The sequence below is a fragment of the Bubalus kerabau genome, chromosome 11 (genome assembly GCF_029407905.1).
Source record: "Bubalus kerabau isolate K-KA32 ecotype Philippines breed swamp buffalo chromosome 11, PCC_UOA_SB_1v2, whole genome shotgun sequence".
Taxonomy (NCBI): domain Eukaryota; kingdom Metazoa; phylum Chordata; class Mammalia; order Artiodactyla; family Bovidae; genus Bubalus; species Bubalus kerabau.
Window position 1 is genome coordinate 41,036,963 of NC_073634.1, and position 27,317 is coordinate 41,064,279.

General features: G+C 35.3%; 1 protein-coding gene across 2 annotated transcripts in view; it reads right to left on the reverse strand.

Annotated features, from left to right (window-relative positions):
* The window catches only part of PPP4R3B (protein phosphatase 4 regulatory subunit 3B), a 52,763-nt gene that overhangs the window by 16,401 nt on the left and 9,045 nt on the right, over positions 1–27,317 (reverse strand). For both annotated transcript variants that reach the window (XM_055540144.1, XM_055540143.1), the window contains exons 3-11: positions 21,719–21,817; positions 16,222–16,845; positions 13,091–13,168; positions 11,878–11,994; positions 10,479–10,595; positions 6,654–6,785; positions 4,938–5,040; positions 2,553–2,594; positions 769–927 (exon numbers count right to left, since the gene is read on the reverse strand). In XM_055540144.1, the coding sequence (XP_055396119.1) occupies positions 769–927; positions 2,553–2,594; positions 4,938–5,040; positions 6,654–6,785; positions 10,479–10,595; positions 11,878–11,994; positions 13,091–13,168; positions 16,222–16,845; positions 21,719–21,817 (1,471 nt within the window). The remainder of the gene's footprint in view (positions 1–768; positions 928–2,552; positions 2,595–4,937; positions 5,041–6,653; positions 6,786–10,478; positions 10,596–11,877; positions 11,995–13,090; positions 13,169–16,221; positions 16,846–21,718; positions 21,818–27,317) is intronic.

Here is a 27,317-nt window from a genome sequence, read left to right on the forward strand (position 1 = left end):
AGCTAGGGTAACATGAAGGGGCTGAGATGTATGTTAGCATGATCATGTTTCTATAAAAATAAAACATGAAAACCTATACATGTGTGAATGTTTATGTAAATTTGCACAGGTATGGAAAAAGGAATGGTAAAGAAGTAGTGCAGGCAGTTAACACTGGCTTTATTAAGGCCTTAAAAATTAAGGTTGTAGTAGGGAAATTAACCTCTTCTCTATACATTAAATGTTTACATTTTAACTATGATTTTTATGTTTAACTATGATTTTCATGCTCAGAAAAAAATCCACAAAGCTCTTATTTTGAAAGAGAAGGTTTCTTTACCTCTATCTACAGGTGAAATTATGAGGAAGAAAAGAAGGAATGTGCCAAAAATCCACATTTGAGCAAACATCAGCATTAAAGTTTGATTTTTATTGGTCCAAAAGGTCTACTTAAGGGCTACCCGTAACTTAATTTTACAAGTTTAAATAACCTGACTTACACAAATATATATCAAGGCCCATATCTCAAAAATAAGAGTCACTACTAAATGACAGTTTGATGAAACAGATGTAAAAGATGGCAGGAGAGGTTCTGTTAGTGACATCATTGCACATGGTATTATATCACAACTGAATCTAAATGTGAGCAATATGTAGGTGGGAGAAGCACTATGACCTATTTCTCTTGTCCTTTAAATAAAAGACTATTAAATAAATATTAAATAAAACTATTAAAAATGTTGTTCCATAAGACATTTTACAAGAATGTTCATTAAAACTGTTACTTACATAAGGCCAGGAAAGTGTGCTTTGAATTCATCAAAACCAAGACTCTTCTTAGCAAGTCCTTGTTCATAATATAGTTTTTTATGTGATACGTGTGATGTTCCACACAAAATGTGAGTAGTTCTAAAATTAAGGCAAGCAGCTGTGCTGTTTGATAATTATCTGCAAAGAAAATCATTCTATGAAAATACACACTGCAACACATCTAGACAAAGAGAATACTAAGTATAAACCCTTTATTTTAGAAGAAAAGTAAAACTGTTTTCTAATTTTTCTATCAATTAAAGAAGCTACAGATTTTTAATTTTTCATTAGGTAGACTCTCCAGAAGTATTAGTAGTTTTACCTACCAAATACTTTCTAAGGCTCTAATATAAAATACTTAAGTATGTTACATAATAATCTACAAACATGATAATAAGACCTTCATTGCACTGAGATTTTCTTAGTAATGATTTTGTAATATGTGCTATCATTATTAACATTAATGGGTCTATAAAAGGATCTACCCCATAGTAAAGAGGAAATATCTTAAACGTTTTGCCTAAAGTGGTGCAACACAAATTTCTCAAGAAAAATTAATATGCTTTCTTTAAAGACATCTTTAAGAAAAGGACATTTCTGGCGGTTTGAATATCAAGTGAAAAATATTATATCAAGATTTTAAGACAATAATCTTTTTAACATCAAATCATGATATCAATGAAAGGCCTACTAAAATATTCCAGTTTTTCCTTCCTGAAGAGTCTTTTGTTTACATACTCATGGAATGATTTACAATTGCTTCTTGAATATCAAGACTGAATATATAGATAATTATCCATACCTACTATAAATATTTTAAGCAAGAAAACATTAAGCTGTGAAGAAATTATGGAATCAAAGCCTTAGAGAATAGGAAAAAACTGACATCATCTAGTCCAACTATTTTATTTTTCACATAAATATTTTGTGGAACATCACATGATATTATCAGGAAGAAATTTCACCATTCTTTTTAATAAAAGAATGACCATCAAGTACAGAAAATACAATTGTGATACTCAAAGATCTTTTCTACTAAAAATCTAAAAAGAGTTTTACCTGCTCCAGACTAATTAGTGTAACAGCCAATACCACAGCCAATATTTGAACTAGTTTCTTACCATTAAAAACAATTCTCTTTAATTTCTCAATTCCCAAATTTTATTTACAAAAGATTTTTCAACAAATTAAATGTCTTGTTTTCACTTTCCCAAATTAGGACGTGAAATCACTCACTATGTATCTAATAATTCAATCTCTGAATTGCTTCCTTATTTGAAACTGGCTTCCCTAGAACTCTGATGAGCCTTGTAGAAAAGACAGGACACTTAGGTACACACAGCATATTTTCCATATTACCAGGTCAATACCTGATACATATGTTCCAAGTAGAAATAACAGTGCTTATACTCAGATTCATGAGACATCTATGTATGAAAGACTGTTATGAAGACTACTTCCTAACTGATTTGCCTTAGTTTACTTATTTAAAAAATAAGAAGGAACTAATCCTCAACTCAATCTTCTAAAAAAAAAAAAAAATGCAAGACATAAGCTCTAAATTTACAGAAAAAAAACCAACAAAGTTTCAAATGGATTTTCCATCTTTGATATTAGAGTTGAATTTTTTTTCTTTTAAAAACCTAGTTTTGGATTTTTTGGGTGAAAACAAACCTTTCCTAGTTTTGTGTAAGTACATTATATTCTGAATAAGAAAAAACTTATAATTTGCATTAGTTCATAAAATAAGAATTTATACTTACCAGGGCAAATCGTGCTGCTTTTGTTAGATCCAACTACATTATCTAATAAAAAAAATTAAAATCAGTGACTTTAGTAATAATACCTCACACTTCCTTAGCACTTTACAACATACAAAGCACATCTTTGATCATAACCCCATTTTACCAGCAAAATAACCATTAAGAATTAGGAGCTTCAGTCAAATATTATACCTCTATCTGCAATTTTTTTAGAGGCTTGGGTGCAGTTGAACAATTATTAAAGGATGGTATCAAATATTCTGATAAGATAACACAGATTTTAACAATTAGTCACTTATGCTTTGAATTAAAACAAATTAAGAATATTAAAAGTTTCGATTCCTAGGCTCACATCTTAGAGCATATTTATGTAAGGAAACATAATAATGCATACCAGAGCACTGTCTGTAACAACAGAAAGCTAGAAATAAGTTACTGTGAAAAATAACACCACATTATACATGTCACAGTAATATAAAAAACAGGGGTGAAAAACTCCTAATTTAGCATTTCTTGAAGGATGGGGATGGGGTAAAATGAGCATGCATAAGAAACTATGTATAATTTATTTTTTAAAAACTGAAAAAGCACAAGTCAGTACTGACAAAGCCAATGGGAAATATATATCTGTGATGCTATTATCTAAATATTTCTGTATGCTGGAAACGTTTTACTTAAAAATGAAAGCTAAAAATGCATTCAATTTATATAAATGGAAACTTTCTGAAAGAAAACATTGTGACATGCTTTTTTTATCCATTCAATTTTATATTTTGGAGAACTAATCAGTTGACAGACCAAAATTCAATTATTTTGACTGCTAATTAGTATTCCACCGTACAAATATACTACATTTTCATTTCCTACAGTGAACAATGCATCAACATTCTTATATCTGTCATGCATATACATAAATGCTTCCTAAGATATAAATTAAAAAATGGAGCTGATAGTATTATCTAGGGTGTACAATTTTTATTAGTTTAACAAACATTTTAATTGACTTCCTCTTAACTGATTTAACAGATAAACCATCATTTTCTGAGCTTATGCCCCCCAACATTTCTCACTTCACCAGTTGAGCTGTATACTTCTCCAAGAGTCAGTTCTTTAGCTAGTTATATTTGGCACATGACCACATAATTTAAATACTGCAGATTAATTAAATGTCACAGAACTGTAATACCTATGGCTAAGTTAAATACAGCAGAACTCAACTTAGTTGCACAAAATTATGAATACTTAAACACTTAAAGGTAAAGTACTTAAAACCACAGCAGAATTCTACAGATTGCTTAAAAAATATGTTTCAGTTTTTACTCCACTTTAATAAACTGAAACCAGAAATTATAGCTGATAAATTATGGTGCTGTTTATGTAAGAATGCAATATGGAAATACAATTAAAAGAAAGAAAGTGAAAGTGACAATGTTAGTTGCTCAGTCATGTCCAACTCTTTGCAACCCCATGGACTGTAGCCTGCCAGGCTCCTCTGTCCACAGAATTCTCCAAGCAAGAATACTGGAATAGGTAGCCACTCCTTTCTCCAAGGGATCTTCCCAAACTAGGGACTGAATCCAGTTCTCCTGCATTGCAGGCAGATTCTTTACCATCTGAGCCACCACAATTAAAGAAAACCCATATACAAAAAAAACTTTCCAGGAGCTCAACTGGTAAAGAATCTGCTTGCAATACAGGAGCCCAGAGTTCGATCCCTGGGTTGGGAAGTTCCTTTGGAGAAGGGAATGGCAATCCACTCCAGTATTCTTGTCTGGAGAATTCCATGGACAGAGAAACCTGGTGGACTACAGTCTGTGGGGTAGCAAAGAGCTGGACATGATTGAGTGACTAACACACACACGCATGCACACACACACACACACACACAAAAAGAAAAAAACAAAAACAAAAAAGGACTTGACCCTATTCGAACTATCAGTAACAGTCAGCATGTAAAGTAAACGTTCAGTTTATTTTTAAAAATTATTATTCTCTGCTTTAACCAACTTTTAAAACTTCTGATCCTTATGTTCTGAAATTAAAGCATTTTTTACTGTATTGCCAACTCTAAAATGATGGTTCCCTTGGATTTTCTAATGTATGCAATATACTTTCTACACTTACTCACTCTGATATTAACTCTTAAGAACTTTGGGAACAATCTTCTTTTGCTAAGTGTTCACATTTCTCTTCCTCAAGGTGTAATACTTTCTGTCACATTTTGTACACACTTCTCTACAAAAACCATGATTTTGAATTGTAGGTTAAAATTTTAAGTAATAATTTCCCTGTCATAAAAAGCATCAAGTAAAGAGACTGTTAGCTTTAATACTTATCTTGATCTTTTAAAACAGAAATCATAAGCAGGTAAGTAAGAGGCCCTACCCTTTTCACGTCTGTCTTCTGAAGTATTGGTCAAAAGTGGTGCTGTGAGGACATGCATACAATGGTTGTAGAAGAAATTTAGAAATTCACTTTTTTCAGTTTTCTGAAATATACAGAATTAAAATAAAAACTTTATTATCTTTATAATAGAACATCTTCAAGAATTAACAGTGCAAGTCATACACAAATAAGAGATACTTTAGGATACTGTGAAAGACTCAACAAAATTATATTCACCTTAATCTTATTTCTGAAGAACTGACAAACCTATTTATATTACATATGAAATGAAAAAAGCATTATAAAAGGTTTTTCCAGGGGAAATTATTCAAAATAATTTTTTTCACGAGTATGATTTGAAATGCAATGAAAAATCTATCAACGGAGAAGGCAACGGCAACCCACTCCAGTACTCTTGCCTGGGAAATCCCATGGATGGAGGAGCCTGGTAGGCTGCAGTTTATGGGGTCGCAAAGAGTTGGACACGACTGAGCAACTTCACTTTCACTTTTCACTTTCATCCATTGGAGAAGGAAATGGCAACCCACTCCAGTGTTCTTGCCTGGAGAATTCCAGGGACGGCGGAGCCTGGTGGGCTGCCGTCTATGGGGTCGCACAGAGTCGGACACGACTGAAGCGACTTAACAGCAGCAAGAACAACTTAACCGCTTAAAATCTGAAAGCCCACATTTCAAAACGTATCCAAATTTGAACAAACACCAAGTTTATTTACCAGGCCACTAGAAATGGTATAGATTTTAGATATTTTTAAAATAGTTTTAAGAATTTGTTACTTGGAAATTTGGAAAATAGTGCCTTTTGGTTTTTTGACCATTATTTTTTACCTAATTGGCTCTATAAACTTGTAATGATTTGAAAACATACTTTTTCTCTAAATTTGAGGGAATTCTATAAAGGAGAAATATTCAAGCATTTTGAGATAACCACTAATAATATTTTGTGATATTTCCTTAAGTCCTTTTTTGGTAATGACTCCTTTCACCATGCAATTAACATAATCTGATACATACTGTTTCTTTTTTACTGTGATAAACATATAGAATTTACCATCTTACCCATTTTTAAGTTTATATATAGTTCAGTAGTGTTAATTATATTCACATTGCTGTTTTAATTTTTAAGATGCTAACATACAGAGGCCAAGAAACAAAAATAGAAGTGCTAGCATTTTACCAAGATTTTAGCAGATTACAATCTTGTATTTTGCTGCAAAAATAACTGCTATGCTATGCTATGCTAAGTCACTTCAGTCGTGTCCGACTGTGTGTGACCCCATAGATGGCAGCCCACCAGGCTTCCCCGTCCCTGGGATTCTCCAGGCAAGAACACTGGAGTGGGTTGCCATTTCCTTCTCCAATGCATGAAAGTGAAAAGAGAAAGTGAAGTCGCTCAGTCATGTCCAACTCTTAGTGACCCCATGGACTGCAGCCTACCAGGCTCCTCTGTCCATGGGATTTTCCGGGCAAGAGTACTGGAGTGGGGTGCCATTGCCTTCTCCGAAAAATAACTGCTAGAGGAGTATTACCGCTACTCGAATACTGAGTGTACAAATGCTTGAATGCTTTTCAAAATTGTACAAATTTTCAAAATTTAAATATTTACATATAATTTATGTATGTATACGTAACTTAGTATAAATAAAATCATCTAAAACTGACTAGACCAAAATGTTTCTATTGCAGAGTAATTTCTTACATTAGTTGTAGCCAACATGTTCTCTGGATCAATTAGAGTACGAAGAAGTCCCATTAACTGAACAGCACCTCCTAGCTCAGGATCAGTGTCACAGATCATTTGTTCAATTACTACATTAATAAGAAGGATATCCTGGAAGAAAACAGGTTTCTATGAGACCTTGTTTTGATATAAGACAAACACACCAGCTGAAAGAACAAAATCAGAATCATACAGGAAGAAAAAAAAAAGCATGGATGAAGTTATCTAAACTTTTTAATCCTCATGTCTTCAAAGTTCTATAAACATACTAGAGTAAAAAGAAACCCACTCAAAACCAAACAAAAATCAGAGCACACAATAGCTTACAATATCATCAATATAGGCAACGGAAAGCAAAGTCATTTACCAGCAATTCTTATTCGCTAACGTATTCTCAATCTCGGCAACAAAAAAAAACACTGACAAAATATATGAAACTACAACTGGTGACACCAGACAATGAAAGACACTAGGAGATGGGTAACAAATGAGATGAGCCCTATGATATATGTTAGGTATTATTATTAGTATTAATTACTGGATTCTGCAAACTAAGTAAAAATTGACTTCTAAAAAACTGGCATTAACCATGTGGCTAGAGATTATGTTGCGGAGAGTAGTATGGAATAGCAAAATGGTCTTATCCCAGAAGTACACTCACCTCAGCAAACAATTAAAATTAATCTACCTATAATGCATGACTAAACCCACTTCAAAGTAACAGTGTGCTGAGACAATGAACAAATAATTCCTAATATAATGATTTAACATTCATCAATGAGCTAAAAGCATTACCAGCACTATAAGCTAGTCGTTTGTAAAACGGGCTTCCCTTGTGGCTCAGCTGGTGAAGAATTCACCTGCAATGTGGAAGATCTGGGTTCCATCCCTGAGTTGGGAAGATACCCTGGAGAAGGGAAAGGCTACCCACTCCAGTATTCTGGCCTACAGAATTCCATGGACTGTATAGTCAGTCCACAGGGTTACAAAGAGTTGGATACGACTGAGTGACTTTCACTTTCACTGTCTGTAAAACAGGCTTCATTTTCTTAACAAACTTGATGAACAGGAGGAACAGCTAAATTAAAGGACCAAGCCTCTAATGGCAGTACAGCTAATAACTAGCTAGGTAAGCAGCCTTATTTTAACTCTTCCATGCTGTTTTCTCCAATGGAACTAAAATTCAGCAGTCATTAAAGTCAGACCACTCTCAAAATTCAAGCCAGCATTTCTAACTGCATGGTATAGTTCTTTTCTGGTTAAAACAAATCTAATTTTCCTTAATCTGCTTCTTCAACAATGGCATTCATCACACTAGAAAACTCACTATCAAGCAACTTACAGCAAAATAATGGAGATTTAAGACAAACAACAGGAAAATTACTTCTTCGGATGTCACACTATGACTTGATCTGAAAATAGGCCATTAAAGAGCAACCACAGTGACATTATTCCAGCGCTAAGTCACCAAAATCTACTCTTGAGAACACTCTCTTAAATTTGTAGTCTTAGGAGAAGCCTAGTAACTCCTATCCCATTAATGTTGCTTTACTACCATGACCTCTGAGTTTTACTTCTCTTTATATTATCAGAGAAGCTTTGCAATTAGAAACTTCAATTCAGAACCAGCTTCCAAATGCCACCACTATTTACTTGCAATATTCTGGAGTCTAAGCCAGGAGTCATTAAACTACCAAACTACCTGACTGGTTGTTCACTTTGTAAATAGCTTTACAATAAAACATTTACTGGAACACAGCCACACCTATTCATTTTCAAACCATCTATAGATGGTTCATACTGAAGAGAAAGAGTTGAGTAGCTGCGACAGAGACTAAAGGACCCACCAAGTCCTATTTACCTTTTGGCCCTTTAAGAAAAGTCTGCCATCCTTCATCTAAATAGCATGAGTGAGATTAGTTACAGCTTCTGGGAGATGCTTCAAAGCCTTGGTATAATAGTTTCTAAATCAAGTTTTAGAGAAACAATACTTCTGTTGGTTTTATCACATTCCAACGTCACAGTATTCTTAGAAATACATACTTTTGTTTTTAAAGTACATTTAAGTGGGTTTAAGAATTTTTCAATTCTTAAATAATTAGCCACAGAGGAAAATAATTAGAAACAGAAGGAAAGTTCTGGGTATCTACATATGGAATTAACTTTATCCAGATAATCGGCTGGCCTCCCTATTTTCTGATTGGGAAACAAAGAACATACTTTATTCCATTGCTTCCAAGGTTTCTTAAAAACTTTTTAACTTCTAGATGCTGAGATATATTTTATCATCTACAGCTTTATACAGTCACTGTTAGTCAAGTGGCAACCAGGACAAAGTTACATGACAGATTTGCACTGACACTTTCTGATAAGATCAAGAAAATATTAGAATCTGCAGAATCTGTGTATAGATATAATGACTATAGTAAAAATGTTAACATTTCCTTGTATCTTAACACATTTTAATCCTGTAATCCATGTTGCTAAAACCAAATCTGCTCTATAGTACTAGAAAGAAAAGTTTGAATGTTGTGCGTTTATTTTGAGAGAGCATCAAAACATTAACTGCACACTGAATACACAGCTAAGTTATTTCTTCAATGTTACCACCAATTTAATATAGAATTCAGCATGTAGACTTCTTAATTCTGGAAATTAAAGAAAAAATAATTTAGCTTCATTTGTGGGCTAACTTATTTTGATGTAAACAGAAATTTTAAATTGGAAAATTGTTAGACCTCAGAAAATTCAGGGAAATCAAAGACTGGAGACTGTGACTACAAGAAAAAGAGAAATTAAAAAGGGATTTTTCAATGTTAAAAATGAGTAACTGCTTCCCCATGCCTCATGCATCAGTTAAATGTAAACAAGGAAATATTTCTAATGAAAACATAAATAAAAGATTTAAAAGTTAAGAATTCTAAGTTACTAGGTTTGAGAGATTTTATGATGAATGCTCATAATCCCACGCATCACTGAGGATGAAGATGTGTTTGTTTCTAAGTTACCTTTTGTAAAAATGACACTAAGATGATAAGAACAGCGACATGGTAAATTGATTAACAAACTGAGTATTTCTTTAGTCAGATTTAGCATCATTTAAACTTTAAAATATACTTAATACAAAATATTTCTTCTATTTCTTTCCTACTACCTGAACAATAGCATTAGTCCTCATTCTAAAAACTGCCTTAAAAAAAACTGGAAATATCTAACAAAAATAGAATGCAAAAATCTAAACAGACATTAATTCAACAGTAACAAAAACATAAAAGAATCAAATTAGCATTGGGAATCTAGACCTTCTTTAAGAAGGAACATTTTTAAATTTTAGTTATTTTCTACTTAACACTAACATATATTTAACATAAAGGTACTTCATTATGAACATATGTTCATTTTGTCTTTAAAATAGTTTAAGGGGAAAGTTTAGCATTTTTGTAGTGGAAAACACAACATTGGTTTCATATTTAAATGTCCATCCCCACTAAAATAACAGACACATCTGAACATGCAAGAGCAACTTCTAAGTTATACTAGAAAAGTGCTTGACCTAAGGGTTTAGAGTTACATTTCATTAGATTCACTAAATCTATCTCAATACTAGTTTGAATGTTTTTTTTTTTTTTTAACAAAAAACACATCAACTGCTATATTATTCTGGGTTTGCCAAAGTCACAACTGATTAGAAATCCAATTATTCTTTATAAAAGATTAAAATTACGGTTATATCCCTTTTCTCTCAACAGTCTGCAAACATTATTCTACAGGTAATTCACACGGAACCAAAACAGTACCACTTACGTCATCACTCTGCTGGGCTTCTTGCATTACAAATTCTCGGACCATGGATGGACTAAACTCTACTAGATAAGAAAATATATCTGTTGCAGCTGACCTGACTTGCAAATCGTCCATGCCCTGATAAAAGGAGAATCAGATTACTTGGAGAATGTTGACCCCCTCTTTTCTCCCAGATCTATGTCAAACATATTTTTGGATTTAGACATGGTACTAGAATCAAAATACATACCTCTCTCATCATTTTCTTTTACAAATACTAAATGCTTTTATTTCAAATGTTCCCTTGCTATCTCTAATTTTCTTGAAGAGATCTCTAGTCTTTGCCATTCTGTTGTTTTCCTCTATTTCTTTGCACTGATTGCTGAGGAAGGCTTTCTTATCTCTTCTTGCTATTCTTTGGAACTCTGCATTCAGATGCTTATATCTTTCCTTTTCTCCTTTGCTTTTCACTTCTCTTCTTTTCACAGCTATTTGTAAGGCCTCCCCAGACAGCCATTTTGCTTTTTTGCATTTCTTTTCCATGGGGATGGTCTTGAGCCCTGTCTCCTGTACAATGTCACGAACCTCAGTCCATAGTTCATCAGGCACTCTATCAGATCTAGGCCCTTAAATCTATTTCTCACTTCCACTGTATAATCATAAGAGATTTGATTTAGGTCATACCTGAATGGTGTAGTGGTTTTCCCTACTTTCTTCAATTTAAGTCTGAATTTGGCAATAAGGAGTTCATGGTCTGAGCCACAGTCAGCTCCTGGTCTTGTTTTTGCTGACTGTATAGAGCTTCTCTATCTTTGGCTGCAAAGAATATAATCAATCTGATTTCGGTGTTGACCATCTGGTGATGTCCATGTGTAGAGTCTTCTCTTGTGTTGTTGGGGGAGGGTGCTTGTTATGACCAGTGCATCTTCTTGGCAAAACTCTATTAGTCTTTGCCCTTCTTCATTCCGTACTCCAAGGCCAAATTTGCCTGTTACTCCAGGTGTTTCCTGACTTCCTACTTTTGCATTCCAGTCCCCTATAATGAAAAGGACATCTTTTTTGGGTATTAGTTCTAAAAGGTCTTGTAGGTCTTCATAGAACCGATCAACTTCAGCTTCTTCAGCTTTACTGGTTGGGGCATAGACTTAGATTACTGTGATAATGAATGGTTTGCCTTGGAAACGAACAGAGATCATTCTGTTGTTTTTGAGATTGCATCCAAGTACTGCATTTTGAACTCTTTTGTTGACCATGATGGCTACTCCATTTCTTCTGAGGGATTCCTGCCCGCAGTAGTACCAAGTGAATTACAACTTAAAACATTTAGCATGCATTACTATAATAAATTACTTCCCATCCACAATATAAAACTATTACAAATTTTCAATTTCAAAAACATGAAATGAAGCTATATAATTACCATTACGATTTCAAGAGCAGGAAGAATCCCCAACTTTGCCAGAGTTTTGAAAAATGCGTCTCTGTTTTGAGGTTGTAATGTCTGAGAAAACGCACAAAATTCCTTGAAAAAATTAACCTGTAACGTTAGAAAGTATAGTGAGAAACTGACACACATTCAAAGAAGCCTTGGGGCAAACTGTAATGTGAACTACCAGTGTGGAATTAAACATCAAAGACCTGAAAACCCAGCTACCATTTATTATAGCATGGTTTCTATGTTCTTTAGGTTATGAGGAGCCAGGGTACCCTGACTTCAAATCAGCCAATTCATCTTTGGTATAGTTCTTTATTAATGGCATATTACTTTTTTCATTTATAAAATTATCCCTTTACACCAGGAAACCTCTAATTCTCTTTCAGTATTTCTTTAGCATCTGACTACAAAGTTTAAAAATATGGTAAACTGTTGATAAACAGTAGTCACCATTCTTTTTCCCCTAAGCATGGTTTATATCTCAAAAACCTAACTATCAACACATTTGAAATAAAAGCATCTCTAAGAGCCAAATTATTTATCATTCATTTATTCAAGAAGGATTCTCCCATTTTTTAAAATTTATTTATTTTTAATTGATAAGTGCTTTACAATATTGTGTTGGTTTCTGCCAGGATTCTCCCTACCTATTTAAAAAAAAAAAAGGCATCTCAATAATGTTTCTACAACCACAAAAATATATGAGTTTGTAGTTCTGTCCTAATATAATCCACATGTCTGATTTTATAATTTATAAGGCACATATTCCCTCACTGGGGGGGGAAATTAAATATCTCTAAAAACTTCTAAGATATATAAAATAAGTTTTAGAAATTTTAAGGATAATCATTTTATAGTATAATTTAAATACAGTTGACTCTTGACAATACAGGGGTTGGGGAACCCACCCTCCACTAAGTCAAACACCTGCATGAAACTTTATAGCAGGCCCTCCATATCTACTGTTCCATATCCAACCTTGGACCATGCAGTACTGTGGTATTTACTACTGAAAAAAACAAAAAAACTGTGTCTAGATGGACTTATATAGTTCAAATGTATGTTGCTCAAGGGTCATCTGTTACTTTCATACCAATTATAAAAATTTTCCTCTTAAATTAACAAGCTCAATATTAAAAGCTATGTATGCCAAAAGAGTAAGAGCTCTTTAAGCATGTGAATTTCAATAATAACTTACCAATTCACGTCGTTTATCATCATCCGTGGCCTCATCTGTTAATTGTGCAAAAACTTCAGACAAAAATTTCTCATCTTCCTACATGAGAAGAAATATTACTATGAAATATTAACAAAAGTATAAAGTTATACTCACTTATCTGATTTTACAAATTACAATAAAAGTAGATGAAAACCTACTAGCAGTTTCATTACAAACTTAAAATTCTAGTATATTCATGTTATAAGGTTCAAAATTTGACAATACCTTTCAATATTAGCTAGACATATATTACTACTTCATTTACATTTAATCAGAAACCCCTAAAGAACTATTTGAAAAACAAAAATTTGATGTTCTAAAGAGCATGCATGAAAACTCTATTTACCTTAACTGAGTGCCTCTCTAGATCCTGTTCAGGGTCTATTTATTTATGCTTAATTTAAACATAATTCAAACAAATTTGAAGATTTCATTATTAGTCCATAGTGGATCAGAATAATGGGAGTTACAAATTCGGCAGTAAAGAATACTGCAGTCTGATAGTGGTAACATTATAAATGCTAACAGTGATTATCTTTTGGTAATAGATTCTGAGTGATTTTCTTCTTTGCTCATCTGTATTTTCAAATTTTCTAGAATAAGTATGAACAATTAAATTACAAAGGAAAAAATTGACATGAATATTGAAATTCACTTTAGAGAAGATTTTCATCAAAACCTGCTGAAAGTCATGCTTTACTGCCGCTAAGTCACTTCAGTCGTGTCCGACTCTGTGCGACCCCATAGATGGCAGCCCACCAGGCTCCCCTGTCCCTGTGATTCTCCAGGCAAGAACACTGGAGTGGGTTGCCATTTCCTTCTCCAATGCATGAAAATGAAAAGTGAAAGTGAAGTCACTCAGTCGTGTCCGACTCTTAGCGACCCCATGGACTGCAGCCTACCAGGCTCCTCCATCCATGGGATTTTTCCAGGCAAGAGTACTGGAGTGGGGTGCCATTGCCTTCTCCAAAGTCATGCTTTAAGCTTTAGTAATCTTCAAAATTCACTTTCATGAAATAGAACTCTAATAATTTAAATTAATTAAAAGAACATAACCTAAAAATATTTGTAATAGTGGTAACTGCATGGTTGGCAATAAAAATCAAACCATGACATATTAAGGATATAGCTAGTATGTTGCATACAAATCACTTCAGTTGTGTCTGACTCTTTGTGACTGCATGAACTGGGGTCTGCCAGACACTTCTGTCCATTGAATTCTCCAGGCAACAATACTAAAGTGGTCTGCCATGCCCTCCTCCAGGGGATCTTCAGACTCAGGGATTGAACTCAGGTCTTTTATGTCTCCGGCACTTGCTGGCAGGTTCTTTACCACTAGCTAATAAACCTGCTCCTTTTCTTACTGTGAATCCCCCATGAAGAGGTATCAATCCCTTAAAGCCTTTCTGAAACAAGATAGAGCACATATGAAAAAATGAGTGAAAAGCACTAGGTATGACTATGGAAAATATAATATGGTCTCCCAATAAATATCCTTTGGTGCTACTCAAAGACACATCATTGACAAATAACCCCTTTCACTGACGCAGAAGTGTTCCTTTTGTTAATCTGTTGATTCCCTTTGGACCTTATGTATGGAGGTCTGAATCATTCACCTTCTGAGAGAGTTCAACTGTATACATCACTTATCCTTCAAATCATTTATCTGTCTCAATACTTTAGATTTTAGTGAATAAATACACAATTATCGCAACTTAACACCTTTTATAAATTTTTCTTTTCCTGCATTGCTCCCAGATTAAATCCTTCTTTCCTGTCTAAAGATTTTAAACTATTTTCAGAATGTTTTCATTGGAAAATAGTTCCAATTCTTTGATAAATGCAATTTCCCATTTAAATTCTTCTTATAGGATTCATTATTTGTGTGCTGACAGCTAAAACTCCATAAAGGATTAGAGAAGCAATTTCAAGTTCTACAGTCTGCTAGGAGAATGCTTTCTGATTCCTAGTATTTTTTTTCCCTGATCTCTATTATGAAAAAAAATTTTTTTTTTAATTTGGCTGTGCTGGGTCTTAGTTGTGGCATAAGCACTCTTAATTGTGACTTGTAGGATCTAGCTCCCCGACCAGGGATGAATCTGGGTCCCTTACATTGGGAGTACAGAGTTTTATCCACTGGACCACCAGGGAAGCCCCTGTTATTCTTGTTAATATTCTACAAAAGCACTCTGTTCTGATATATGTATTAAGGGAGCTACTGAATGACAGCTTAAAGCCTATCATAAATACAGCTGGGAAATCTCCCCCTACATCCCTGCTTCTCTAAGTATTAATAATTAAACTAGTTTCCTTAGATCATTTCAGTTTTTCTTTACCATTTCACTTTAAGAGCTTTTTAGTAAATCATAATTATTCTAAGTTAAATTGTGCATGTCTACTACTTTAGGTAACACCTTAAGGGGAAAAGAGGAGCTGCTCCTATAAAGTCTGAAATCAAACTTTTTTCTCTGCAATGATGTAAAAATGGGCACATGCACAAAACCAAAATGCCAAACCCAGGACTCATTCACCATTAGAGGTACAAAACTTCCGTTATACAATTCAAGGAAACAGAATAAAATCAGTCAGTCTTAGTCCTGGCTGCATATTTGAATTATCTGGGAAGCTTTAAGCACACACACTCTCACATATCCACAATAATAATTAGGTCTCACAAAATGGCATAAAAGGTATTTTAAAAAATAAGCTGCTTCTGTTTAAGATGGAAAAAGTTCGGGAATGGACAGTAGTGATGGCTGCATAGCACTGTCAATGTACTCACTGCTATGAACTTGTCCACTTAAAATTATTAAAATTCTGAATTTTATGTCACATATACTGTACCACAATGTTTTAAATGCAAAAAATGAAAAGTTAAAAAAAAAAAAACACAACCCAGCTGCACGACAGGAAATTTAGAAATATAAAAGATCACATTAAGAAATGACTCTTCAGAAAACTATGAGATAAAGCCCTGTTTTCTGTGTTTGATAGTACATTTAAAGTAAACAAAATAAATATTTCAAAAAGAAGGAACAAACACCAGCTTAACTATTAGGGTGACTACATATTTGAAAACAGAATTGTGAAGAACACTTTAGTTTACTTACCTGCAACATGCTGACTATTTCAACTTTGTTGAAGAAAATAAAAGATGTAAGAGTAGAAAGAAAATTCTCTTCAAAAACTGATGGTGTAGGCAAAATGATGTCCTGAATGTATTGTACCCTGTAAGTCTGATGTATTTTTTGCCTTAGTTCAGAGTCTGTTATTGGTATAACTTCCTTAAACTTTGCAGTTTTGGTCAAGAATTCTCGGTGCCTTTTTGGCTGAGCCAAAGCAGGGTCATATTCAAGACATCCCACGACATCCATGATACACTCATCAGAAAACATAACCTCAAACAGAGTTGCCTTATTTAGGAATAAGATTCCTCTAATAATTTCATACAAATGGTGTAAGCCTTCAGTGTTTTCCAGGTTCTCACAAGCTTGGAATAGCTGCAGTAGTTTTTTAATATAGCCTTCATTTTCCAAGGCCAGAGCCAGCTTTTCCCTACGGATAGGTGAGGAGAGAACTGAGGTAACTAAGTCAGCAATCTCTTCAAGTTTATTGAGTTCACATGTGGGTAGGTCAATCAGATGACTGGTTTCAGGCATTTCTTCAAATCGTTCTTCTTCTGATTCATCAATAAGGTCCTGTGTGACTTCCACTGATGGATCCTTACCTTGAACCTAAAAATATACAGGTACAGCTGGTTACCTTAAAAAACAAAAGAATTCAAAATTTCGGAAACCAAACCACTCACCACTGAATTTAAGTAAACATACCTTTTAAGGAATTAAAATTATTTGAGTCTTCAGTTACTGACTGCAGATGATTTCACTTCTAAATTTCCCAACTTATAACTTGAGGTTAATTCTGATACCTAATAACCTGAGTATTTCAGATAATGTGGAGTGAACTTTGCAGAAATTAACTCTTCTCTCAGTCCCCCAAATTATTATGTATAACAAAGCACCACCATGCTGGCTTAACAAGGACACTATTGAGTTCAAACCAAATTAAAACCCAACTCCTTGTCTATTCAAGACTAAGAAAATAAGATTTCCTCAAAATATTTTTGAAAAAATATTTGTTTTTGCTCTGAGTCTGAAACTGATAAACAGACTAATAAAAAAATATTATTTTAAAAACTGGCATTCATTTAACATCTGTGATAAAGCCTCCAAAGGTTCTAACATCTAGATAAAAATTACACTATAATGAATAAAGAACTGCTATATGATTCAGGTTGACTGTTTTATGATTGAAGAAAATAAGGCTAACAAATTTTCTAATGAATTACTCTAAAAGAAAAAGTTTAGAATTTGACTTTTCATAAATTTTTCTAATTCCTAATCCAATCGTGTAATAATCTTCTATTCTCCACCTTAAAACACCTTGAATATCCTAAATAGACAAAGTTCCACAAATTTCCAAATTCACCAAAGCAACACATGAAAAAAGATCTAAGAACTTAAGAGTAAAAAGTAGACGGATATACTAATGCATCTGTATTTTTTTTAGAGGAATGACAGTATTTTCTTTACTTCTGAGTTTTCAACAGAATATCTGGGCCTAGGGAGGATGACACATAAATTTAAGATACACTATAAGCAAGGTCATAAGAACAGTTCAGATAAAATGTCTTGGGATCATAAAAGCCACGGACGGCATTTGAAATTTTAAGAAATCTTAAATGGTAAGATTCAGAGGGAGAAAAAGGTATTCAAAGTGCAAGGGGAAAGGGCACAGAGCCAGAGAAATGAAAGCATAGGACACGCACATGGCAAACAGCAAAGTTGGAAATGCAGAGTGAATGAAACCAGATCATGGAAAGTCAAGCTAAAACATCTGGATGGTTCAGGGAAGTGAATGTATAGCACTTGAGAAAGTTGACCTGGCATCAGCTGCATGAGATAAACTTGAAAATATAGGTAATAGGTTGTTATTACAAAGGCTAAATGAACAACTGAATTTGGATTGTGATGTTGGGGCAAGTGAGGAATAGCTATAAAAGAGAAAAGGAATCGCAATGACCCTACAGTTTTAAACTTGTCATTAGGAAGATCATGGCTTCTTTAACCAACTGATGAGAGTTTGAGGTGTTTGAATATCCAGCTGACAACTAAACCCGTGGGGCTACTGTTGTTGTTTAGTTACTAAGTCATGTCCTTTTTGACCCCATGGACTGTAGTCTGCCAGGCTCCTCTGTCCATGGGATTTTCCAGGCAACAATATTGGAGTGGGTTGCCATTTCCTTCTTCAGGGGATCTTCCCGACCCAGGGACTGAACCTGCGTCTCCTGGTTGGCAAGCAGATTCTTAATAATTGAACCACGTGGGAAGCCCATGGGCCTACTACTCTGGAAAAGTATGACAGAAGATAGATATTTGGTATTAGGGTAACGGTTAAGCCCAGAAGACTCTAACAGAAACCTGAGAAAAGAGAAATGGAAGCCTGAGGGGAAGGAAGAAGAATCAGAGGTTACAAAGAACAAAAAAAAAGGAAACCAGAGGAGTTAACTTACACTTCAAATGAACATGGTTTGCATAAGTTTAAGAATAAAAGCATAGCTCTGGAACCATTATTTTGGTTATAGCATGTTTATTTCTTTGTTATCTGGTATTAACCCTTACAAGCTTCCTCAATTCTCTCCTAAACGTAACTCTGATCTGTCAATTGCACACAAACCCAAGTGTCTATTTGGATGTCAACAGTGTTGTCCACTGGGCTTCCCTAGTAGCACAGGTGGTAAAGCATCTGCTTGCAATGCAGGAGACCTGGGTTCAATCCCTGGGTCAGGAAGATCCCCTGGAAAAGGAAATGGCAACTCCAGTATTCTTGCCTGGAGAATCCCATGCACAGAAGAGCCTGGTGGGCTACAATCCATGGGGTTGCAGAGTCAGACATGACTGAGCTACTAACACACGACAGTGCTGTACACCAATTATTTCTGGTTCTGTCTCTTGTGGCACGTGAGTTCATTGATTCAATGAAGTTACACGGAGCTGTGTGACTTGCTTTGGCCAATAAAATGTGAACAAAAGTGCCATGTGTAACTTCTGGAAAGAGATTTTAAAGACCAGTGCCCCTGATTCATCACTTTTCTTTCCCACTTTGCAATAACCTTGGAAATATTGAAATGAATTCTCTTATCAACTTGGGCCCCCGAGTGACTCTGCTAAGCAAAGTTCCTTCCTCTCCAATATTGGTCAAACAGCATTAAGGGAAAAAAACCAAGCTTTTGTTGTGATAAGCCACTGAAATTTCAAGATTTTGTTATTACAACATAAACTGTCCTTAACATTCTTAAAGTCAGTCAACTTTATGCTGAAAAGGTTCATGGCGAGTCCACTATCAATAGGATTCTCAATGAAAATTTGTATTTCCCACACACCAATCATAGTCATTAGTGCCTTATAGTTACTGCTTTAAATTTTTTTCCTTTTCAACTGTCAAACACTATTTCTCCTTTAAGTTTCACAAAAGAGATCTTTTTCTCCAAGAGGCCACTGAGTATTCAACTTCCTCCAACATTCTTCTTTTCCATCTCACAACTTATGTCTTCAGTCACTTCCTTCATCTGTTTCAAAGAAAATGTCCCTACCATTTTCTAAGGTTAAAAGTTCCATATGTAATTCTGACTGTGCTTTCTAAGAGCTCCATATATTATCAATTATCTGAGCTCCAGGTTTTTATAATTTCTTTCTTCCCAATGATTCTTTCTGTTCTATCATTCACCATTACCCTTAAGATACTTAGTGTTCCTTGAGCTATCAATCTTTTTCAGAGAGGAATTCTATTCTATCATTATAAGGAGTTAAGAAATGACCAGGAAATATGTTTTTTATTGAAATTGTTCTTTCAAAGTTAGGAATGACCTCCCAGAACTAAAACATAATGTATGGTTCTGTAGAATACCACACAGAATACCATCTATACTCAGAAACATGGATAGATCTTAAAAGTGTAGTACTGAGTTGTGTAGTAAAAAATTAACCTTGGGAGACCAGCAGAGTGGCCAAACATAACATTCCTTTCAAAGGTGGAAGTCTGGGTAAAAATCAATGACAGGGAGGAGAAATGATAACAGAGGGCAAAGTAATGAATAAGTAGGTAACATAATGAGAGAAATCAAGTATTAACATGGGTGCCTTAAAAAAGCTCAGAGTAAGAGATGGTATTCTCTTAGTTCAATTATAACAGATGCCTGGAGGCTGAAGCTATATATTTACCAAGTCTACCACTGCTCCTGGGACTCAAAAAAGTTGAATGGAAGTCTGTAGGTCAACCAGACAGACCTGACACCACTCTGGGAGACACTGCCATACAATATGATGAACTGATGGACTAACTATTAATGACTGAGTGGGATTCTACTGGTTTGGCCAAAGAAGCTTGTTCTTTCTGTAACATCTTCTGGAAAAGCCAGAAGTAACTTGGCCAACCCAACAGTAATGTGCCAGTATCCACTTTGACTCTTACTTTTCAGATTATATATACTACCAAACATGGTATAACATTGCTACTGTTGATCCAACTACCTTAAGTACATAAGCCTTATGATAATATTGATATTCATGATCAAATGTACTAAGGAGCATGTAATGTCAATAGAAAATGACTGACATGAAGAATAAATGGACTTACTAGCTATTAACATCAGCTAATTTCTATACTAAAGAGTTCTCTTAAGAGTCGACCATAAGGTATTAAAACAAATTATAGTAAATGAAGGAGGGAAATGATCAGTCAAAATAGTGCAAAAAAGTAAACCATGGCTTTATAAGACATAATAGTTTTTTCTTTAAATCTATCCCTAGCCCAGAGTGGCTCCTCCAAATGTTAGGCATATTCATACTGATACTACTGTTCTGTCGCATATATGCTACACTAAATGTAGATGCTAAGGCAAATATGATCATTTTGGTGTAAGGGTCTCAGCCAAGGGCCAAAGGGTGATCTTTGCAGTAAAGGACTACTCTCGCCCCAAGAAAGGTTTGTGTGTGTGAAGTCACTCAGTCGTGTCCAACTCTTTGCGACCCCATGGACTACAGCCCGCCAGGCTCCTCTCTCCATGGGATTCTCCAGGCAAGAATATTGGAGTGGATTGCCATTTCCTTCTCCAGGGCATCTTCCCAACCCAGGGATTGAACGGGGGTCTCCTGCATTGCAGGCAGACGCTTTATCCTCTGAGCCACCAGGGAAGACCTAAGAAAGGTTTGGTCCTTGTCTAATTCCTGAGAGGTAACCCCTAGCACTCTGAATATCCTGTCTATTAGGAGTGGTTTTGTTTACCTGGGGGCCTTGTGCTATGCCAGATATATCATGCACATACGTGTGTGGCTAACTGTATGGTTTATGGTGGAGATCCTGGACCACACAGTATCAGCTGAACATCTGGGAGTGCTGGAAACTAGAGTCAGCCACATGGGCAGTCAGCCTTCTTATATGCTTGTTTTCTGTTTTATCTCTCCACATTTTAACATACCTCTTTTAGATAAAATGGAAAAAAAAAAATCAAGAATGCATGCAAGTTAAATATTATTAAAATAACCTTACCTGACAAATTTTTTCCCAGATCTCATCACAGCCAGCTTTTTCCTGGAAACTTAGTGCCAGATCATAGTTTTCAGCTTCTGACCAAACAATTAATGTATCCTGTTTAAAAATAAAGATTTGTGTCATCACTCCAGAAGAAATAACTACAAAGTATAAATAAAAATCAAGCGGACAGGAAACAGCAAAGCAATGCCCTCAGATAAGTGCAATTAATGTGCACTCAACTGACACCATATAATTGAATTTTGTTATCCTTTGTACTTTAGTATTATACTGGCAAAGAAATCATAGCTTTGACACTGAAAGTGTCAGTGAGCAATCTTTTGACACAAAAAACATTAAGACATGTTAACAGGCTCATGTTACCAAGATAACGTTTAATCAAAACGTTTGACTAGCACTCTTGGCCAAAGTATAGTATACACATTCAGATGTCTTTAATTATCTCTCTCCCAAAGGTTATGCTTTTGGGGAAAAACTGTCAACTCCCTTAATAAAAACTAAAGTTTGGTTTTAAATTAAAGCACAAATATAAACACTAAAATCACTATGAGAACCTAAATGAAATGGACTTTTGAAGGATACATAATAATGGAAGTTTAATATGGCTAAAACTTTGAAATTCAAAAAAATGCAATTTGAGCTTATTCCAATTATCAAAACTATAATTTATGAAAACATATTAATTGTTCAGTTAACCAGTATTTATAAATATTATAGCCTCATATTAAAAAATATAAAACTAAAAGTGAGCCCCAAATTAATAAAGACAAAAATTTCAAAATGAAAACATTTCAGTACTTTGGTAGCTCTAACAAGAAAGTAAAAAATATCTTTTAATTAATCTAGGACTCAGATTAACACTTATTTGTTGTTTAACCAGGTAAAAAGAACACTGAAAATCTGTGTTCTGGCTTCTTATTGGCCATGCTTCTTGGAAGGGATTATTTGCCATCGTGCTTGTATGCTCAATTGCTTCAGCCATGTCCGACTCTTTGCCCACCAGGCTCCTCTGCCCATGGGATTCTCCAGGCAAGAATACTGGAGTGGGTTGCCATGCCTCCTCCAAAGGATGTTCCTGACCCAGGGACTGAACCCTTCTCTTTTGTCTCTTGCACTGGCACAAGCCTTCTTTACTGTTAGCACCACCTGGAAAGCCCCTTTATTTGAGCAAGCCACTCTTTAAAAACCTTTAGTTGCTCCCATTATGTACAGAAGAGGTTCTGAAATCTTTTTTAAAAATCAAGAGAGCTCTTTTTATAATCAAAATTTTACTAAGAATCTCCATTAAAAAAAAAAATGATAAAAACAAAGCTATTCTGGTTAAAGCACTAGGGCACCTGCAGAGGGTCCATGTTTTTTCCTCAGTTCCTGAGCTTCTTAGAGCTCAACAGATAAGCAGCTGCAGAAATAGTGATCTCCAAACTTTTAAAAACTGTGTGCCTCAAATTACTTACATATTATTTAAGGAATATAATATTAGTAGAGTTATACATACTTTATAAAACATTAATTTCATACTAAAACAGAAATTAAAAGGCTTATATAAAGCTTAAAAAGATAAGCATATTTTAAAAATGTTTAAACTGTAATGGCTCCATATTATTATTACTAAGAATTTTAAGAGCCAATATAGTTAGGGCATAGTATATACATAAATGACGGGAGATACAAATTCATATTTAATGCCATCCTTTTAGAAATTCTGAATTTGGGAGGGAGAGACTACTTTTTATACTATCTATTTTAATCGTTTTGGCTTTGTCACTTGGCCAACAGACAGATTACACTGAGAGTGTAAATCAATTTGACAACTATCTTGTTCACTTGCACTTTCGTTACTGTCTTCAACCCATTTTAAGGCACACGCACATTTTTGTTAGGGTTATGTTATTTTAGTTGGAAAATATCTAAATATTTATCTGCATATACAGGCTGTAACAACTCATAATAGGTAGGGAACAGTCTTCATGGAAATGTTACTCTTCTCTCAGAAAAGTGAAAATTGCTCAATCATGTCTAACTCTGCAACCCCATTCTCCAGGCCAGAATACTGGAGTGGGTAGCCTTTCCCTTCTCCAGGAGATCTTCTCGGCCCAGGGCTCGAACCCAGGTTTCCTGCATTGCAGGCAGATTCTCTACCAGCTGAGCCACCAGGGAAGCCCAAGAATACTGGAGTCGGTAGCCTATCCCTTCTCCAGTGGATGTTCCTGACCCAGGAATTGAACCGAGGTCTCCTGCACTGCAGGTGGATTCTTGAGCTACCAGGGAATCCCCTTCTCTCAGAATACCGTGCTTATTTTTGATTCTTCACCATGTGACTTCATTAAATATTAGCAAAATTCAATTTTTGATAAACAGGTTTCTTCTCCAATGATTCATACTGTGCATTCCATTTTGGAGATCACTAGTATAGCAGAATGAATGAAATTCAAAACCCTTTCTTTATCCAGGTATTCTATGCCCCTTCCATTTTGGTTCCAACCTATCTTCTGAGAAAAGTCCAAGTAAGCAACAAAGTCTGAATTAAAATGACCCAGTATCTTTCTTCTTAACCATTTTCTTTTTTCTTTCCCATCCTTAACAGTAAACTCTTTATCCACAAGCCAATCAAAATCCCAGAAACTAAACAGGATTTATATTCAGGATTGTTTTCAATGCAAAGGGGACTGACCTCAGTTCAGTCGCTCAGTCGTGTCCGACTCTTTGCGACCCCATGAATTGCAGCATGCCAGGCCTCCCTGTCCATCACTAACTTCAGGAGTTCACTCAAACTCACGTCCATCGAGTCGGTGATGCCATCCAGCCATCTCATCCTCTGTCGTCCCCTTCTCCTCCTGCCCCCAATCCCTCCCAGCATCAGAGTCTTTTCCAATGAGTCAACTCTTCGCGTGAGGTGGCCAAAGTACTGGAGTGTCAGCTTTAGCATCATTCCTTCCAAAGAATACCCAGGGCTGATCTCCTTTAGGATTGACTGGTTGGATCTCCTTGCAGTCCAAGAGACTCTCAAGAGTCTTCTCCAACACCATAGTTCAAAAGCATCAGCTTTCTTCACAGTCCAACTCTCACATCCATACATGACTACTGGAAAAACCATAGCCTTCACTAGATGGACCTTTGTTGGCAAAGTAACGTCTCTGCTTTTGAATGTGCTATCTAGGTTGGTCATAACTTTCCTTCCAAGGAGTAAGTGTCTTTTAATTTCATGGCTGCAGTCACCATCTGCAGTGATTTTGGACTGACCTCAGGAGGTGGTAAAAAAAAAAATATAGATTCCCATGCTTCTCCCCTGGATACAGGTCTGGAGTAAGTCTAAGAATCCTTATTTTTAACAAGGATCTCAGGTAATTCTTTGGATAAGTCAAATTTGAGAACATGATCTAAGTACACCACCAGTTGGTTAATAGAGAAAAGGAAAATGCTGTCAGAGTAGACACCTTTCATCTCTATGTTGTTGTTCTTCAGTCAAATGATGACAAAATCCATCTTTCCTTCCCTTTCTGCTCCGTATCTTACTGTCTTGGTAAAAAAGTACCCGTTAAGAAGGACTGTTTAGAACTGCTTATTCCAACGGTCAAATTGCTGGGTAAAGGAAAATATATAGAGAGCTGGCCCAAGAATATTTATACCAGAATGAAGTGTCAAATGCCACAGTTTCTTACGTACCAAAAAGCCTAAATTGAGTCAAGCCCAATTTTTCATAGTAAAGTCTGTGTTCAATCACTGTATGTTGTGATCTTCCATATTTTTCCTAATCAGTATGTGGCACATGTTATCCTTGCGATGTTATTAATGTCTTGGTTTAAACCAAGGAAAGCATGCTGCTGCTGCTAAGTCACTTTAGTCATGTCCAACTCTGTGCAACCCTATAGACAGCAGCCCACCAGGCTCCCCAGTCCCTGGGATTCTCCAGGCAAGAACACTGGAGTGGGTTGCCATTTCCTTCTCCAATGATCAAAGTAAAAAGTGAAAGCGAAGCCGCTCAGTTGTGTCCAACTCACAGCGACCCCAGGGACTGCAGCATCAGGCTCCTCTGTCCATGGGATTTTCCAGGCAAGAGTACTGGAATGGGGTGCCATTGCCTTCTCCAAGGAAAGCACAGTTTTCCTCTATTAACTAAAACACTTAATCACCACTATATCCCTATGAAGTCAGATTTAAAATGAGCTTTAAAATTATATTTGGTTTGATTGTGTAAAAAGAAAGAAGAAGAAAAAATAAAGGTGATTATGTTCAAGCCCAGCATGGGAGTAAGACATGAGCTAGAGAAACCTGACAATTTAGCCTCTACTAACAGGTTTTCACAATGTAGTTTTATTATGAGAAATAGTTATTTTCAGTTTTATGTATTAGAAACACATTCTTGAGCCAACTACTGTTTAAATCAAATGTTCTTAATCCAGAGTCTACAGACACCTTAAAATTTTATCTAAAACCTGATACATAACATCTTTTTTGGGGAAAGGGTCTCCAATTTTTATATATTTGCAAAGAAATCTGTGACACATTTTTAAAGGGTCTAACAAACCAATGAATTATGTTTCAGTTCTCTTCCTTGGTAATGATCCACTTCATTAACATGAATAAAATCTACTCATAAAATTTTTGAGATCCTACTGCTTGCCAGACTAAGCCTATCTTTGCTCCCAATGACTTTGACAAAACTGATACAGGAAGAGCTCAAGTTTTTCCAAAGGAATACTAATTTTTTCTAAAAAAGGAAAACAGATGATTAGATTTACGAATTCAATTTTCAGGTTCAAAATCAATGTGACGCCTGGAATCAGTGAGATTAACCAGAAAATGCAGCACGTAACTCTCTGTTGTTGTCTAGTCACTAATTCCTGTCCGACTCTTTTGTGACCCCATGGACTTAGCCTGGCTCCTCTGTGCAGGATTTCCAGGCAAAAATACTGGAATGGGTTGCCATTTCCTTCTCCAGGGGATCTTCCTGACCCAGGGATTGAACCTGCATCCTTGCAATGGCTGGATTCTTTATCAATGAGTCACCCGGGAAGCCCCTGCAGTTTGTAACAATAGTTGGCCTAAATGCTTTCTGAGATAGATTTTTAAAGCTATGCATAGTATTACATACAGTATGGTATAACATATAGTCCAAGACAGACATGACGCCGCCACTTGCAGTAGCAGTGTCTTATCGTCTGAAAATCTGACATATTTGGTATAATGGGAGTAACCCTGAACTAGATTGAGGACCTGGTGGCACCACCCACAGTTTCCCTGTCCACTATTTCGATGACCTTCAGCTGAGTATTTAACTTCTTTGATTGTCATTTTTTACTGGAAAAGAGGAAAATGCTGCCTACAGAAGGATTATTATAAGATGACCATGAATACAGTTATCTTACTGTGCTTATGTCAGGTACTGTGCTAAAGCAATTTTCATATATTAATTCAAAACAATTACATGAGTCAGGTAGTATCCCCACTTAAAAAGTGAGGTTCAGAGAAAATTTGTTCAAAATCATAAAGATAGAAATAATGGAATTAAAAACAGTTAAAGAGTATCCATGAAACTCTAAACCCATGTTTCTATCACTATGCCCCACAAGAAATGTGAACAAATTCTAAAAGACGG